Genomic DNA, 19,279 nt, shown 5'->3' with positions numbered 1-19,279 from the left:
CTGCAGTTAAATAGATATTTCAGAAACTTATATTGACAAATAAGTGTTTCAGAGCTTCTTAATCCAAAATATATTATACTACTTAATTCTTACTATTATATATATATATCATATTATTATTATTATTATAATATTAATAATAATTAGTATTAGTTATGTGCATGACATGGATAATATAGTAAACCAGATAAAATTTAGGAATATCGAGATATTTTTCAAATACTGTTGCATATAATAAAAATAAAAATAATAAGGATCTACAGTTCAAAAGTGACTTCCAATAAATGTTTCAGAAATATGATTATAAAATAAATCACATTGATTAGCTTTGTCAGTGACGTGTAACACGTGACCACAGATTTCAACACTCCAATCACTAGTTTACGATGGACAGTCCTTTACTTTTGATGTTATGTAAAACATTTTATAAGGTTTTAAAAACATAAAAGACAGGAATGTAATTGGCCAAGAATTACCAACAGTGTGGAAAGCAGGAAGTTCAATACATTCTCTGATTTCTGACCAGCTCTTTCAACAACTGAACAATTTTATAACGGAGAAGATGCTGGGAAGATTATGGGATGTATTCTCTGTTTCTTCTCAGGTCTATTGAAAATTACTAGCATTTTCTAAAGGTAGAGACATTTCAAAAGAAAACACTAATCTATATTTTTTAACTGAACACTCTCTGAGTTTAACTAAAATGCATTAAATAAGCATGAACGCGGATGTTAAAGACACTTTAGAAATGTATTTTCTGTTTCTGTACAGCGATCTGAAAAACTAGTACTGTTCAGTGCAGAAAATGAAAGAAACCAGGTGTTAAAGAAAATCTGGAATATTTTCCCTGTTTCAGTTTGGCGATTTCAAAAACATAACTACAATTTTTTGAAGCTAATATCTTTAAGGGAATAAGTTCTTTTTATGATACTGGGTTATATTATCTCTTAAAATTCGCTAATGACAGGCAAATCTAAGACAATGTGTTATTTTCTTTAAGAACTCTCATCTTTGATGGCTTGCATATCTATTATGTGCGTGGCGTCGGTTTACCAGTTTTATCCAACATTACATATTTAAATAGTTTTATATATCTTTACTTGAATGATTATTATAATTTTATCAAACTTTTTATTAACACAAACAGTTCGTATTCTTACAAATAAATTAAAAGTAAATGTATGAAACAATAAAGGCTCAAATTTAAACACGAAATCTTCGTAATATAGCTAAATTTGAACTATATTGAATATATAGTCTCTACTAAACTACAATAAAACGTAGCTTTTCCAATTAGAAAACGATTTAAAGTACACCGATTTTTAATTCTAGTTTAATTTTCTTAAATTATAATTTCTGTTTAATGTATTTTTCATATTATACTTAGGAGTCATAGAATTTAAGCAGGCATAGAGCCTGCTCCACTTAGAAGTCAAGAATTTAAACAAATTTTTTTATAAATTGAAATAATTCTCTGGTTCCGTACGAATTCGTTATGGGGAAGTTTGACTGTATATATAAAAAGGTATATCTATTTGATAAGAATTTTTTGTTTAGCAATAGAAACAAAAATATCTTCAGTTTGGTGCAAATAAAAAAATAAATCACTTTGCATTAGAACTTTTTTGGCAGTTCATATTTTCCTTTTATTTTTTTTATTTATTTTTTATTTTTTCGTTGAAACTTTTATTTTTAATTCTTAACATTCAGATGATTATTCCAACTTATTGTTTTTTAATATTTGTAGCAGTTTTAATTTATTTCTTTTAGAGATTTTATAAACAAATATAAATAAAAAATACGCATTTTACCGAAGAAAGCAACCGAGAAAATAATAATTAATAAAAATTTTTTAAATATTTGAAATAATAATTTCAAAATTTGCATTAATTTTCACAATTAGTTAAATAACAATTCTGTGTATATGCAAAATACTTGTCATTGCCTCTCAATTGACCATTTCTAATGAAAACCGAAAGAACTAAAATACATTTTTTTTAATTTTGAATACCATAACCAATGCCGTATGTAAACATTGCATAATCAATATATGTAGTACCAAAAATAAACAAATTTAGCGCCCAAGCAAAACGCAGCTGACGTCACTTATAACAGTAAAAACAACAATAGGAACAAAAAGAACTAGATGTCAGATTAAGCGAGCGAACCCACCGTCTCAGTTGCAGTTTCTAAACACTCCATTCATTCACTCAAGCGATTATAATTTTTCTTTCTGACAGAAGTAACGCACGCCTTAAAGCTTTCCCGAACTAAAAGTTTACCGTATGTTTGAGAACGTCAATAGAGTACTGAACTGATTACTTAAGAACCAACAAAATATGTAGAAAAAAAGTACCAACAAACAAAACGAAAATCGAATGGGCACAACGACGTCAGCGGCGCAAAGACAATGGTGCAAAGAAATTGCAAAGATAACGAGACTAACTGACAGAGCCGCTTGGGTTCAGACAATTCAATTTTTCGATTGTAAAATTCATACGAACAGGTGTGCGTGATGAATGTCTCGTTCAAAGACAGCCCCTGAGAAAACCAGTAAGTTTATTAAAAAAAAAAAAAAGAAAGAATATACAATAAAGCAAGAGTCTGCGAAAACACGCTAATTAAAGTTTGAATTTCCGTGTAAGTTATAAATGCATAAGTAATAAGAGAGAAAGCTAATTTGAACGGAAATCAGCTTAACCTCAAGGGATTAAAACTGCCATAACGAAATCTAAATCTGGGATTATTGTTTTCATATGGTATGCAATATCTTAATACAAAAATCTAAGTACAAGTTTATATATTGTGTTGACAGTTAATCAGTTCACATCACAAGTCCTTATAAAGTACAACAATGCACTCTATTAACTGTCCACTTACCACCAGGTCTATCTGATTTGGGTGTCCGGACATGAACAACACGAAGGCAACGAAAACGTGGACTTTTATACGAAAAAAGAAGCAAAAGAGTCATTCATCGATCCAGCCCCTTTCCTTTAGCTTTAATAAAAATAACATAAAACATAATATCAAAAAATGGATACAAAATATTGCAATGGTAAAGACGGCCTAAATTACTACAAAAAATTCTTGAATTTTAATGCAATACATCGTTTTCAATCTAAACAAGAAGAGTGGTCTTTAAAGTCACTCTATGGTGCATTAACAGGCCACGCCGCCTGTAATAAATACCTACACAAAATAGGTATATCCGATACAAATATTGAAAATTGGAGGTGCATACCAACTAGAGAATGAAAACCTTCAAAAGCTCTCTCCGAAGGTGCTGGGTCGTTTCTTTGAGTTACTAAATTTCTAAATACAAAAGGGTGAACAATAGATCAAGCTGGCCGCAATGCATAAAGGCCTAAGCCTAATCTGTAAACCATTACCATTATTATATTTGTATTGGGCAAAAATTATTGAGCCTTTTTTTTAGTTAAAATTTAGAATCTTTCTTTTGATAAAATACTAGAGCACAATACTAGAGTTTTATATGATATTGATATCATAAATAATCCGTTGAATGTTGTATAAAATTCTATGTTGAGTGAAACATCACCTTTAAAAACAGGGTATATCAACAACCTCCAACGATTCAAATTATGAATCCTTCTAAGAATTCTTAAAATATTGAATAATAGTTTTCTAAATATGCACATTCTATTAAATAAAACATTCCAATTATGATAGATATATCCCAAATATGAGTTATTACAATCGATTTTTTAATGGAAAACTGAAACAAGTGATTAAAATTAAAATATCATGCCTAGCCACGTTACAGCGCAATAATTTTAACAGTGATCAAGAGTTGTTCGCTAGTATTAAGAAAAAACTATTCGCAAATATTCTATTTAGAATAGTTGGAAAATATTACAAAACTAAGCTATTATATATAATTATTTAATGTATAATTTAAGAAAGCTTTCACAATTAAAATATAATGCTCACACCATGTTTGGAGAAATAGTTTTTCTAGAAATAAATATTTATCAAGATCTGTTAGCGAGCAGTAAGAAAAAAACACACTCAAACATTCTATTTAGAATAGATATATTCAAAAAATTAGCTTTAACAATTAATTCTTCAATAAAAAAGTTAAGTATACCATGAAAATTGTTTCTAACGTTTACCCCATTTTAATAGAAATAAGTTCTAAAAGTTCTAAAACATATTACAATTGACTGCAACACAAAATGTAGCTAAAAATGCAGAGAGCAATATAATCTTTATATATACCTTCTTATATATACAAAAAATAATAAAATGTAGTATCGCAAATATGCTTTCAGACTTTCCTCATTTAAAATAATACCGAAATTAGAGTCTAATTTTATAAATAAGTGTTTATGCGTCCGAAAAATCAGTATTGAATTTAGATCTATTGAACAGTAATAAAACGCCAAGGATATAGGACAATTTAACAGTGAATTGTCTATAGCTGAACACCGTGATTCATAATTAATGATGAATGATTGATTAAAAGCCCAACCAGTGATGATAAATAACTATTTTGTATTTGAAATATAACACATACTAGGCGTTAATAGTACTTATATGTTGAATAGTAATCGCCGTAGATAGTTCTTAAAGGCTCGTAGACGTTTAAGATGGTACATGAAATAAATAACATAAGATGATGCATGAAATAAATAAGATCTTCTAGATGTCTATATTTCATAAGAGATTAATTGCTAAATATCGCTTGTACATAACATTCATATTATATATTATCATACATTATTCGCCGAAAACTGACTATATTAACATATCCTTCACATTACATCACAAACCATCTCATTTTTTCACAACTACTGAACAATAAATAACAGAATTATATATATTGTAATGGAATGTTTGAGAACAATGATCAATAATTCAGTACCTTTCAATACCTTTCAGATCCTAGGCGATTTCGTGATTGCTCACATATCAAAACTCTTAAACAATTTTCATAATTTTACATTGTGACCGAAAAGCTTTCGGAAATTCTCATTTAAAATTCGCGCGCTGTATATTTTTCGATATTTTAAGTTTATGTAGTTTGGCAGCACTGTCCTTAATTACTATGCCAAAAATGAGCGCGATCTGTCGGACAGTTCGTTTACGGCAGCTGTTGAAACCAGTTCACCTCAGTAGTGCGTTGCGAAAAAAACAATGGAAAAAAATATTGAACAAAGAGTTTGCATCAAATTTTGTTTTTCGAACGAAATTTCGTGTGCAGAATCGTTGCGAATGCTACAAAAGGCTTATGGGGAATCAGTTTTATCGAAAACTCAAGTTTATGAGTGGTACAAAGCCTTTCAGGACTGTCGTACGACCGTCGAAGACATGCCGCGTTCTGGACGACCTTCGACCTCTACCACCGACGAAAACATTGAAAAGGCAAAGGAAATCGTGTTCAAAAATCCTCATGTGAGTGTTAGAGAGATAGCACGAGAGCTAGGCATCGGTCGTGAGATGGCTCGTTTGATTTTGGTGGACAATTTGTGTATGCGACGTGTCAACGCCCGGCTTGTTCCGATTCACCTCAATTTGTTCAACATTATCAACGATTTTAAGGCCAAACATTCAATAAATACCATCGAACAGCCACCGTATTCACCTGATCTTGCACCGTGTGACTTTTTCCTGTTTCCCAACCTCAAATTACCACTCAGAGGAACGCGTTTTGAATCCATAGAAGACGTAAAACAGAATTCGCAGAGGGAACTCAAAGCCATACCGGAAAGCGCCTATAAAAAATGTTTTGATAATTGGAAGAAACGTTGGCATTTGTGTATCGCTTCTAATGGAGCATATTTTGAAGGAGATAAAATAAATATTGATGAAGATTAAGAATTTTGCGTTTTATTTAAAATTTTCCGGAAACTTTTCGGTCACAATGTATATTGTTATTATAAAGCAGACAGATAGCATAGATGTGAGACGTTTGGTCATTTGTACAAACTAGTGGTTCTGGAACATAGGTCGCTCTTATAACCTCCATAGTTATATAAACTTTTTCTGTAGCAAGCCGACCAGAAAGCCAGAAGCATTTTGTATATATAATGCTCAGAAAACAAATGAGTAAATCTTCTATTGCAATCGAGCACTGACTCCATATATTACCGGAATTCTTTGTAGTAGTAAACCCAATTAATTCAAAAAACCTAATCATCTTCAAGTTGTAGAAACTTTTAACATAAATCACTGGTTTTTGTAAGTTCGTCATCTATTAAACGTTACCTTGCCAATTGCCACTAACAGTTTCAAAGGTTTTGCACTACAAAGTCAATCCAATAAAAAAATGTCGAATATTTTTTCCACAACCCAATCTGACTTACTAAAATATAAAATCAATTTTCGATACAAATGAAAGAAAGATTCACTAGATTATAATATCGGAGATCAAAAATACTTTAATATTACAATCCTTTGTAGGCAACATACATTATCTGTATAAAATATGTTATATTAGGTAAAATAATACATTTTATTGTATAATTATATTTATTATTTTTTATAAGGCAAACAAAACATTATTATATGGTAAATTTAGTTATATAGATTATAGGTCTCTCTAGATAACTACGCATATTAGTTTTACACCAATAAAGTACTACTGACAAAATATAATCATGTGGGTAATTGATTGATTATAGTCAGGAAAACAAATTGATTTAAAGTTATATTTAGATATATTCGAAAAATTGTAATAAATTGAAGAAGTATTGTCTGTCTGTTCCTATAGATTTTTTTAATTGTTTAATAAATGTGTTGAATTCGATTTCAGAGTCGAACAATGGCCGGAGAAATTAATGATTTACTTGTGGTGTGTCATGTATCAGAGTTTAATAAATAAAAAAGCTGATATTTGCTTTATTAATTTTTCTTAGCTAAACAGAAAAATATAAATGAATAAGAAAATAAACTACATAAACAAATTTTAAATTAACTTCATGCATTTTTTTAATACTTCCAAGAACATATATAGTTCTTTGAAGTATTGACTTGTGTTTATTCTAAATATTTATATGTCATCGAGCTATGTCATACTGTTTACTACTATCGATGGGTTAATTTTTATATATTAAACTCGGTAATACATTTTACTACATAAATATGAAATAAACTAGTTTTATGAAAAGTTTGATAAAAAAAAAACTTTTTATTTTGTTTATTAGAGAACTCAATACTACATATTTAGTGTATATAGTTGAAATGTGTCTCAGTTTGAAATCTTGGCTACTAGATATCCTATATATTTACGAATTTTAAAAGTTGATTTAACAATTTTTAACAGTTAAATTATTAATTATTAGAACAGTTAAATCAATTTATTTAAAATTAAATTAAAAGAAATAATTTGAAAAACTTTAACAATCGATATGACCACATTTAGGCGAACTATAGCTCTAAACCAACGGGGTCTTTACCCACTTACGAAAAAGATTTTTCATAAACACTCTGGTGTTTGTTATAGCTAACCTTGACTAGCACAATGTCAAGATATCGTGGAGATCAATGTGCAATTTAAATGTAGTCTGATTATTACGTAGCCATTCCTGGTTGGTGAGTGCTTTGTATAACGATGCAGAATATCGTTAAAACCTTCACTATTTCTCACTAAAATGTTTTATTGTCCATATTTTTTTAAAACTTTCACGCTTCCAATAATCCAGATTCGACAATTCAAAAACACCAACTGCCATCGATTGTCAGGATCGCAAAAACTAACACAAAAAATTGAGTTTAATTGTCTTAATTTGAGTGTCGTAATTTTCGTATGACCTCTTCCTCTCTCTTCCGTACAATCTGATTATGTTATTTGTTTACAAACTGCTTAATTTTCCTCATGAGAAAAGACAACATTCAGATGGTCTTATAGATGTATAAGGGAAGAATAATAAGGAATAAGGCCATCTAGCCTTAGTGCAAGCATAAAAGCTCCTTTGGTCTGTTGAGTCTACATCGGTAAAATCTTGTTCGTTTTGGAACTAAAAACATTTTATTTTGAATTTATTGTTGAGTATTTATTGGATAGTTATTTTCGATATATTAAAATAAGCAATTCGAGCCTTAACTTTTGAAATAACTTATACAGCAATTGCAGTTTTTTCCGACCACCGCCCATCACCATAGCATTTCGGAGAACTACTAATTGTGTTGTGACATTATAAAAGTTTTTAAAAAATATATACAAATGACAAATAGTAATTATTTCTATTTCTATTAAGTTTAAAAACTTAAGAAACGTGATATAAACTAAACTTTAACTTATGTTAAATTCAGGCGGAAGTTTGACATTGATTTATTCTTCTTCATTGGTTTCAGAGTTTTTTTACAGCGATAATTAAATTAAATTTACAGCAGTAGAAGTAGTTCACATCTCTTATTAAAATCGAATACAATATTAAATAAACAACAAAACTTTAAGAAACTTTCAAGTGGTCTTTGGTTATATTTTTAATTATTCGTATGTACTTTTTAAAATGCAAGTCTCAAGTACTAAACCCGATCTCTTCCAAATTTGAAGTGCAAATTCACATATTATACACCCTTATCAACATTATACTTGAATAATTTTATTCAAACTTAAAGTTTTTTAATAGTTTTGCTTCGCTGACGAATTCAATTACTGGTATTACGATCATTACTTAATAGATTTTTTCTACTTTAAATAGTTTGTGCGCCTTTTCCAGTAACCTGATCATTCCAGTGGCGACACGGTCTACCCCTTTTTTTCTCCAACTACCATTTACCATTTCAAATATCTTTTTCGCTGAAGCGTCTTTATATATTCTCATGACATGAACAAACCAGCGAAACAGCTGGATGATTCGGTTGCAGAAGTCGTTGCTAAATCGTAAAGGACGAAAATTCTTACGAAGAACTTTTCTTTCCAAAATTTCCAGCATTATTCTATGAAACATTATTCTATTCTATGGTTTTGAGGCAAACAGAAACACAGATATGATAAGCGACCTATCGAGCGTAACTTTTGTCTGTCGAGAGAACGCTCCCATTGTAGCACCTATTGGCAATGGTAAAATTTCGACAGTTCTCTAGGCTGATATCCGGATTCACTAATCCGGATTCACTAATACATATGCATAGAAGCATGTATGTTTCATTTACCTATATGTTTTGTTATCTGCTTATAAATTTTATAATTTATCACATGAACGTGTCACATAAGTGACTGGATTAATGTTATGATCAGTTGATTATTATTTATTTTGTTTTAATTTCCATTATATATACACATATATTTTTATAAAACTTTTCCGTTGATTTTAGATATAACTCTCGTGTTCCGAATATCTCAGTGATCCGGATTGATGTTAATTATAATGCAGCTGGATTAGCGCAGTTCTACTGTATTTGGTTTTGCAGAAATAGCAGTAGTGGATGCAATTTCATTATTTGCATGTTTCACTCACATTTATAATGGAGCAGCTATGAGATGCAATGTGATTTAACACTTATGAAGTCTTTCATAAGAAGTTTAAAGTTTGTTATGTCCAGAGAGAGACGAGTCTCCCTCTGGAGTTATTTCTTCGAAAGTTGGTAGAGATGTGTTGCAGGAGATAGCACTAGCTCCATGCTGTCCTATGTTTTCGTGCCCTGTAAAGACAGATATTAATCTAGATACCTGCACTTTTGCTTCTGTATATCAAGTCAGAAGTTCTAAATCAGTGACCTGCTGATAGTATGGGTTCACTCACTAAGTTTCTTGGCGTAAGCAATCTAAAATTTGTCATGCAATGATCGTATAATCAACATATGAAAGAAATAACGTATCAATTAAATATATATCTAATTGCCGACAAGTTAAATTTAGTTCTAACGCTTATTTACCAAACTAATGTGATCGTACCTACCTAAACAGTGGATATGGAAAATGTAACACATCCTCATCTAGAGATCAATGGTTATGGTTGAGTGTATACAGTGAAAACTTTGTTAAATGGACGCTATTATACACGAACATCTCTGTTAACCGTTGAATATTTCTAGTTCTGTTTTAATTTAACATACAAAGTACGCTTCTTTATGTTAAAAAAAAAGGGTTTTCTTAATCAGACAGAATTGTAGACTTCATCCACGTACGGTTGAGAGAGGTTGTACATATAGTTTCCACGTATATAAATATAATGGTCTACATTTTCGTATAGTTTTAAAACATCTCAATTTCATTGTTTTTAAGCAAAAGTTTTTCATTTTAAATTTATAAACCTTGACCGCCAATATTAATTGTCTCATAAGTAACGCTGTGTGCCATATAGTAATTTGATGGCCAACACAGGGAAAAGTACAAAAAGTATAATTATAACAAAATATTTATATTTATGGGTATTTATATATATAAACCTATATCAGCACTAACGACTAAAGATGCCGTCAATGCTATTAGTTAGGCGACAGAGACAGAAAACCAAACAAAAAATAATATTTCGCGTCACACAAATTTGTTCGCATTAAAATCGTTTTTTGCTTTGTGAATTGGAACTGAATTGGAACACAGCACTGCTCCATCGCGGCCTACGTGCACGATCACAGAGACAAAAAATAAAACGAAACGAGGCAAATATTAAAAATAATATAAAGTAACAGTTCATCGTTAATAATACTATAAAAAAAAAAGAGAGAAAAAAAATTTGCATTGTTTATCACAAAACAAATGAAATCATACAATTATTGAAGGCACATGCTTCATTGACTTACTTGGTATTAATTTATCAAATATGAGTAAATTTCTATTGTATATGGTAACAGGGTAACGTCGTAACAGCGCCCAATTGAAAAGCTACCTTCGCTCTCTGATAACAATGAGCAATTTTTCTGCACCAATATTTACGTATCTAATAACTGCAATTGCTATTATCACTTATCACTGCTGCGATTATGACAATTACGACTACGATTTCCACTGGCCTTGTTGTTGCTAATAGTGCTCTTGTTCCTGATAAGCAACAAATTTGGATATTTTCAGGCTTGTGAAATATTCCCGGAAAGTACGAAAATACGAAACCAATTACCGTTTATAGTAGTGTGTAGATATGCATGTACTCATATGTGTGAGTTTTTGTTTTTTTTTTGTGTTGCTTGAGATAAAAGTTGAACTGCTAATAGCAAACTTATAATTGCAATTCCAAACCGGTTGTTTCTGGTTGGGATTTTGATAGACTGCGACGTCACATGGCCAATTGAAAGCCATGCAAAAATGGTCAAACAGAAACTGCCAAAAATTATGAGTAACAGACTTAAAAAGCTGATTTTAGTATTAAAGTTTAAAGTTACTTAATACTAATAATACTATCAGCGAAATACAAATTTTTCATCATCCCAACACTTTCAAATAAATGAGTTATTGTAATATTTTTATTAACGTGATGGGTTTCTGATAAAAGTGTAAGAGGTCATTGACTTTTAAATTGAAGATGAAAGCTGCTATAGGACAATCTCAAAAATATGTAAATGTAATATATTGTAAATATTATTATTATTTTATTTTAAACATTACGTAGTTTTAATATTGAATATTTCGACATAGAAGAATTTTCCACTAATTTTTAAGCATAACTACTATATCTTTATTCGCTAATACGTTATTTTGTCGTTCTTATTGATAAAAGAACTAATTAGCTCGATTTTAAGGACAATTACAGCAAATTAATGAACAGAATATGTTTCATATGTATATGCAATAAAATACAATACAATAGAATAGAAAAAAATAGAATAGAAAAAAATAGAATAGAATAAAATACAATAGAACATAATAAAATATAACAGTATATATCAGATTAGAATAAAATAAAAATAAAATAAAGGCGATCTTTTTTGCTACTATACGATCCTTACTGAACAGAAGACACTACGTTCCACGAATGAATGGAAAATATAATAATTAATATAGCTGGTTTTATTTGCTGCTAACTGATCCTTACTAAAAAGATGACACCACGCTCTTTGAATGAATAAAATATAATATAATATGACTGATCCTATCTGCTGCTATTTGACCCCAAATTAATAGAAGACATCACGCTTTTCGCATAAACAGAATGGAATATAATATGACTGATTTATTTTTTTGCTTTTATCCAACATTAACTAAACAGACAACACTATGATCTTTGAATGATAGATAAAATGTTAGTTGTTGGGAATATTCTAACATCAGGCGGGTAAAAAAATAACCGGCCCAATAATCTACTCATGGTACAGCTCAAAGTCGAACAGTCTCAGATAACATCACTTGAGCTCTTACCAAAGAGTGAAAACATTCTGTTTCCTCAAACAGACCCAACTTGTTAAGATGATAACGCAAAAACCCTGTCAAGAACCTTAACACTGCTCTACTGAGAAGGAACACCATAGTTGTACGAGCAAATCAACTCTTTAGTCTGGCGCGTCAGTAGAAATTTTTTTTAGTTTTTTGCTAACAGAAAGTTATTGTGAATTATAAGATTTCACAATAGGCCTTCTTACAGTTCTTACGATGTGTTTGTAGACTTATTGTTTTTAATTTTGTGTGACCAGGCACCTAATAAAACATCACAGTTACTGCAGTATGTCATTACTTTATACCATAATTCTAGAAGAAATTAGAAGACATTTCTAAGAGACCAGTGTCTTGTTTGCTGCTGGACTATATGTGTAGATACAGATATGGGCGCATTTCAACCCTTTAGTATGCGTGACTGAATGAATGATATATAAATCAAGAGTTAAAATAAAATTGTTCTTAAGATATAGAAAAATGTAAAAAGGAATTGTTTATTTTTATAACTATAAACGATAGTCAAAAAATCCCATAAACAAACAAAACACAAAAGGAATTTTAGAAAAATTTTAAGTTTTTAAGGTTTTCTAAAAATAAATAAGCTTTGAACCCGTTTCGTTACCGAACTTATTTAAGTTCAAAATTGAAAGTATTTGAATAAATTGTTTATGAGATATTGAAGTGCTTTTAATTGCACGTTTTTTTGTATACATAATTCTTTGACTAATACTTTGACGATAGAAGTATCTCCCAATCTCTCAAAATACTTTAAAAGAAAACACCCTGTAAATAGAATGAACAGATTAGCATCGTAATTAGTATGATTTTATGTTGTAGTCTTGTATCAGTTATTTTATAATTTGAGTTGGACTAATCACCTATTGTGGACTTTATTTACAATAATAAATGGAAACGATAAATGAATTAATTTCACACATTTAGAATGTGTTACTTATTTAAGTTAGTAACACATTAGCAAAATATACTGGGAAGTTTTTAAATATTGGTGTTAGCTGCAAATTACATGTCCCGGGTATTAATATCAAGTGATTATACTCTATTAGAGTGTAGTAAGAGTTATACGTCTTTGTATTTTTTTGTGTTTTAATAATAATGTATTAAAGAATGATGCCAGAAGTGGTAAATGTAATATAAAAGCTATTTAATATGGTTTAAAGGATACATTCATCATCATCATCGTCATGGATCTCATTACAGTCAACTTTTTCAAAACAAGTAATATACTTGTGGGAACGAAAATTCTAAATATAAATATATAAAACAAAAAATAAAACTGAAATATTAAAAAAATTTAAAAATAAATGATTAAATAAATTAAATATAAAAAAATAAATAAAATAAATATGTAAATAAAAAATAAAATAAATAAATAAAATAAATAAATAAAATAAATAAATAAAAAATAAAATAAATACATAAAAAACAAATAAATAATAAAAAATTAAAAAAAAATAAATAATTAATAAAAAATAAATATACAAAAGCAAATAAATTAAAAATAAAAAAATGTAATAAAACAAAAAAAAAACAAAATAAAAAATAGGGCTAAAATGCTATAGTTGCATGCTATAAATATATATAATATAATTGTTATATAAATATAAAAATAAATATAAAAAAATAAAAAAAAATAAATAAATAAAAATAAATATAAAAAACAAAAAATAAATATAAAAAATAAAAAAAAATAAATATAAAAAAATAAAAAAAAAATAAATATAAAAAAATAAAAAAAAAATTATAAAAAAATAAATATAAAAAAAATAAATATAAAAAAATATAAAAAAATAAAAAAAAAATAAATATAAAAAAATAAAAAAAAAATATAAAAAAATAAATATAAAAAAATAAATATAAAAAAATAAATATTTAAAATATTTTGTTTAATATCTACTTAAATTGCTTGTAGTGCCAGGAGCAACTTTATCTACATCATAAATTCACTCGTATTTCCAGAAATCTAAATCAGCAAATATTTTCGGGTTACAATACAGAAAATATTATTGCTTATAATTTATTTATTTAAACTTCAAAAGTCAAATGGAATATTTAAAAATCATTTTTAGTAATTTTCGATTTTATTTCTTAAATCTAACATGGACTTTAAATTCTTAGATGTGAACTTTTTAACTGAATGTATCAACAGGTGGTTATAGGAATGATTTTTTATTATTCAAATTATAAATCGAGCTATTTACAGTATGATTACCTCTTTCATATACATACATACTTAACGCTTAAAATTCAAAATATTTTACCAAAGTGAACAAAGTGAGTAACTGATATATAAATAATTAACATCAATAAATATTTAAGTATCAGACCTAAAATCAGACAGAAACTTATATTCAATATTCAAATTAATTACGAATATATTCGAATACCGTACTACGCCTGACTGATATAGCAAAATAACAGACCTACTGAATTAAGGAGACAAAATTATAATTTTTTGCTTTAAATGATTTCATTTAAAGTAATAAATAAGGTTTTTTTGTGCTTAACTATATGCACGAAATATATTTAGTACCTTATGTAAAGTGCAATAAACCATAAAACATTTGTCGTACTTTAATTTCTATATTAATATTTATTTTAATGGCGTAGAGTTTTTGAAGTGCTTATTTTCTACACAACTACAACTACAGTTCATTTTAAATTTCCTCCATTAAGGAAAATGAATATTACAACTTAAGTGATGTGGAGATATCTTCAGCAAGTAATTTATTACTTTTTTTGGTTTAGGTTCATTTCATGAACTTATATATTCTTAAATACTCGCTTGCACTTTCCTTTCAAATGCAAGCATTCAGTCATTCGTTGATCACTTATTCAAACAATTTTGAAATTGTGAATACATTAAGAATATGTACTTAAAACTATTTCATTAAATTTTCTATGTACTATGGAGCTCAAGATCCCCTACAAAAACGAATTTTGATTTAAACAATTTGAAATCATACGAACGGAAGGTAAAACTATATATCCACCAAATCGTAGAGTTTTGAACATCGAAGCATATTAGAGCAAAACTCTTAAGTGAAATACTTAATCAACATTAAAAGGCAAATATACATACATATGTATTTCTTTTAGCAACTAAATCGAAAAAGACTATATTTTCTAACAAAATCAGTCAGTATATTGTGTACTAAATAAGATATAGTATATGATTACTAAGTTAGACAATTTAACAATGATAAAGAAATCAAAATGATCATTTTGAAAAATAATTAAATTTTTATTGATTAAAATTAAATTGAAATAATTTAAATCTTGAAATTAATATTATTCGTAAGGTTAAACGATGTATAAGACAATACACATTATTCACATTATTCTCTCAAAATATTTAATTTCTAACCCAACCAAAGCTTTTAAAAAGAATATTATTATTACTAGGACATACTATACCTATACCAACAGATCACAATGTTTTTAATATTCAGAACTAATCTGTCTCCAAAATGAATGAAACTGTAGCTGTTCACTCTCATTCAACATCCATTTTACAAAACAACAGATGATAGTCTGTTACAGTCAGTCTGTATTTAAAACAAAGTCTGTCTCTGTAGTGTCCTATTAGAAATCAAGTGAAAAACGCATATAAGCTTTATAGTAAATTAATATAGACTTTTCTAGGTAGATAGAAAAATACTAAGGACTTGTTAAGATAATCTTTTATAACGATTAAATATATTTTAACTGATTGGGTTGTGTTCGGTGATTCTTTTTTAACATAGATCTAAAATTAAATGAAAATAATTTAAAACTATTGATTTGGGCTTTGTTTGTCTTCATAGTCACTGAAAAATACAATCAGGTTCCAACAAGCAAGCTCTTTTGTTATATATTGAAAATACAGAACTCTTACAGCAACTTACATCTAAACTATTTGCTTCGTCTTCGACCAAAAATTGGAATTTTGGGGAAAATGAAATTAAACTTGTTAATTTTTTTATAAGTAAATAAATTTTAAATAATTGAAATTAGTCCGATATTCTATTTTTTAATATGTATAGATTTTCATATGATCTGAAAACTGTTAAGCTCAAATTATTAGATTAGATAAGTCTATTAGAATCATAGACTCATTATATAAATCTTTCTGAGACTATTTTCTATAGCATACATATAAATTTGAAAATGGTGTTTTATTGGAATATCGGTTGAGACATGAACAACATCATCAAAATTTTAACGTTGAACAAAACAGCTCATTCACGTATCGTGATCAAAGGTTCTAGGTGGTTTTAAAACTTGAGTTTCGACTATATACGGTAAACCAATAGGGTTAAGTGGAACCACAAGGGATCGCCGGTATAACCTAACATAACCTAATCAATTTAACACACAATTTTCATACCTACAGATTTTTAAAAGACTTTAAATAAATAGTTATTAAGTTGGTAGCTATGTGTTGACAAATATATGAAAAAATACATTAGCTAATAAAAAAAAGAATTTTATAAATGTAAAAGTTGTCCATATACCAATATCCTTTAGGATGCAAGGTTATATTTTGGCTTTTATGTTTGTATATTATTACTATTTTAGATGCAATAATTTATATATGTTTTAATAGCAACAGAACATAAGTGGAGCATTTACCTTACCAACGTATGTAATTATGAATAGATGACCTCACTGCAAAATATGTATTTATTCAAAAATCTTGCTTACTTTAGGCTTCCAACTTATATCATGTTTACACTGCAACTAAAACTACTTATGTTAACGAAATTAAGATTTAGTCGTTTCCATTGCATATGCAATAGTTTGTTTGTTTATATTTTACATATAAAACATAAGACAAGTATTCAAAAGTATTGGTAATTTCTCTTGTAGGAAATGCAACCCATTCGACATTTATCGTTTTAAATCAGTTGATTTATTTATAATGACCTCATTTATATGGTAAATTATCCTTATTAGCGGCCTTAATTGGCAAAACGGCATAAATAAGATAAGTGGAAACATAATATTATATTAAATGACATTAATAGTGGTAATCAGATGGAAGAATACCTTTAATTTGACAAGAATAAATTATCATTAACAGTTCACCAAATACTGAATTTGGTATGAAGACTCCTAATATCGATATTTTTAAGTTATATGTAAATTTAAATAGGCTTTGAATGTATCGAGGGTGTCTTTTGCAGCAAAAAAAAAAAATTAAATATATTATTCTCCTTATTTGTTATAGAGGTTTCGAAAAGTAGTGAACTACAACAATAAAAATTCTTATTTTAATAAATTGAATATTTGGCTGAGCATACAGCTGTTTCGAGTATTGTCAAATAACTATTATTAGTGGTCTTGGAATTATTTCTTGTATTTAATTATTTGTAAATAATTTTTTTTGAGACTGCAAGTACCAAGGATTGAACTCATGCCCTGCCAAATTTGAAGCTCAGAGTCAGCGTTCATTAGCCAACTTTTTCAGGAGTTTTGTTAATTTGCTGTATTATTATATATTACATTGCCCACCACAGAAGATCGGATATTTAGCAATATTCCACTGGTGGAAACTAATTTGACATTGCCCACCACAGAATATCGGATATTTAGCAATATTCCACTGGTGGAAACTAATTTGACATATTTGCGCGTAAAGTTAGACTTAGTGATATTGTGAATTCACCGAAGTTCATTGAGCTATCTATATCCATATCGAATTTCTCAAGTTTATTGTCCATTTCAACAGCTAAGAATTTAGTTTTGTAGATAACGGAAAACATTTTTTTTGTCATCACTTAAAATATGTAATCAATATTGAATAGTTTAGACTTGAGGCCTGTCGAACATATCAGCAAAAATGATCCACTGACGAAATAACTAATAAATTTTGGCAACCAGCAAACGGCGTTGCTCAGTAGGTTTCTTCGCCTCTCTCCTTGGGTTTTTAGTACTTATTTTTTACCTTCTATTAAAATTTAGTGATTTAGTGATTTCACTTGTCTAACAACATTATTATTTCACTTTGTACACATTTCTACGTATATTTAATTTTAGTTTATTTACTTTACATTTAGTTTATTAAGTTTAAAGCATAAAAAATGTACACCTTTTGTTATATCGAAAACGTAGAAGAGTTCTAATCAGCGAAGTGACTAACAAACACAAACTATTGTTGTGAATTAAACAAAATTAAATTCTATGGAGAAAAGGCAAGCAACGCGCACGCAGCAGCTGACAAAAACAATTGAAATGAATATTTTTTTTCGTACATTCAATGCTGTTTCCACTTTTGCTTCGTCCTCAATTAAATCCTCCAATTATTAAAGAAACATTCATTCACAAAAGCGTATATTTTTAGCCAAAACAAAGAAAAATTAGAAACAATTTCTTTTATTTTATCAATGTTTGTATTATTGGTTAATAATAAATATAAATGACATATATTATTAATATTTTAAAATAACATTTTTTTGTAAAAATTCTTATATAAGTCAAGTGTAGGCGGAACCGCGTGAATAGACAACATTCGCAGCAAATAAATAAATTTTTGAAGAATTTTAATAAATCTCACTAAACATTTTTTATTTAGTGTACGCTTTGGATAATTTTTAGAAATTACCATTTAACTCGTTTTTCATTAGATCCACATATTTGTTGCCGTTTAGTACTATACTTTATGCTCTTGTTACGTCTCAACCGTCGTTAGCATACAAAACAAATGCTCGTTGACTTCTCCGTTTATTCACTATTTTTCTTTTTAAATTTTTTAATTATTTTGTTTCAAATATTGTTTCACAAATAATATGTTATGTGTTAAATTAGCAAAATATATATATACATTAATTATTTGGTTTTGCACTTATTTGTATTCGAATTTCTTTTTCTTTTCTTTTCGTTTGTATTATTTTATTCGATTTGGTAAAACTCTCAAAAAATACATTTAACACATGCGACAAGAGAACAGAAAGAATACTGATGTTAATAAAAATTGGCAGCAAGCTATTCGATTTGAAAGAT

General features: G+C 28.3%; 1 protein-coding gene across 3 annotated transcripts in view; it reads right to left on the bottom strand.

The window, feature by feature from the left end:
• Window positions 1-19,066, bottom strand: part of LOC119689983 (trafficking kinesin-binding protein milt) — a 67,177-nt gene extending 48,111 nt beyond the window's left edge. For 2 of the 3 annotated variants that reach the window (XM_038104951.1, XM_038104949.1), the window contains exon 1: window positions 2,173-2,269. In XM_038104951.1, the coding sequence (XP_037960879.1) occupies window positions 2,173-2,202 (30 nt within the window). In that variant the 5' untranslated portion in view covers window positions 2,203-2,269. Of the gene's footprint in view, window positions 1-2,172; window positions 2,270-18,881 lie in introns of those variants that run through there. The other variant, XM_038104950.1, reaches the window with a different exon arrangement.
• Between the last annotated feature and the right edge of the window lie 213 nt (window positions 19,067-19,279).

This window comes from Teleopsis dalmanni, chromosome X, assembly GCF_002237135.1.
Source record: "Teleopsis dalmanni isolate 2A chromosome X, ASM223713v2, whole genome shotgun sequence".
Lineage (NCBI taxonomy): Eukaryota > Metazoa > Arthropoda > Insecta > Diptera > Diopsidae > Teleopsis > Teleopsis dalmanni.
This window is presented reverse-complemented; position numbering and strand designations above follow the sequence as displayed.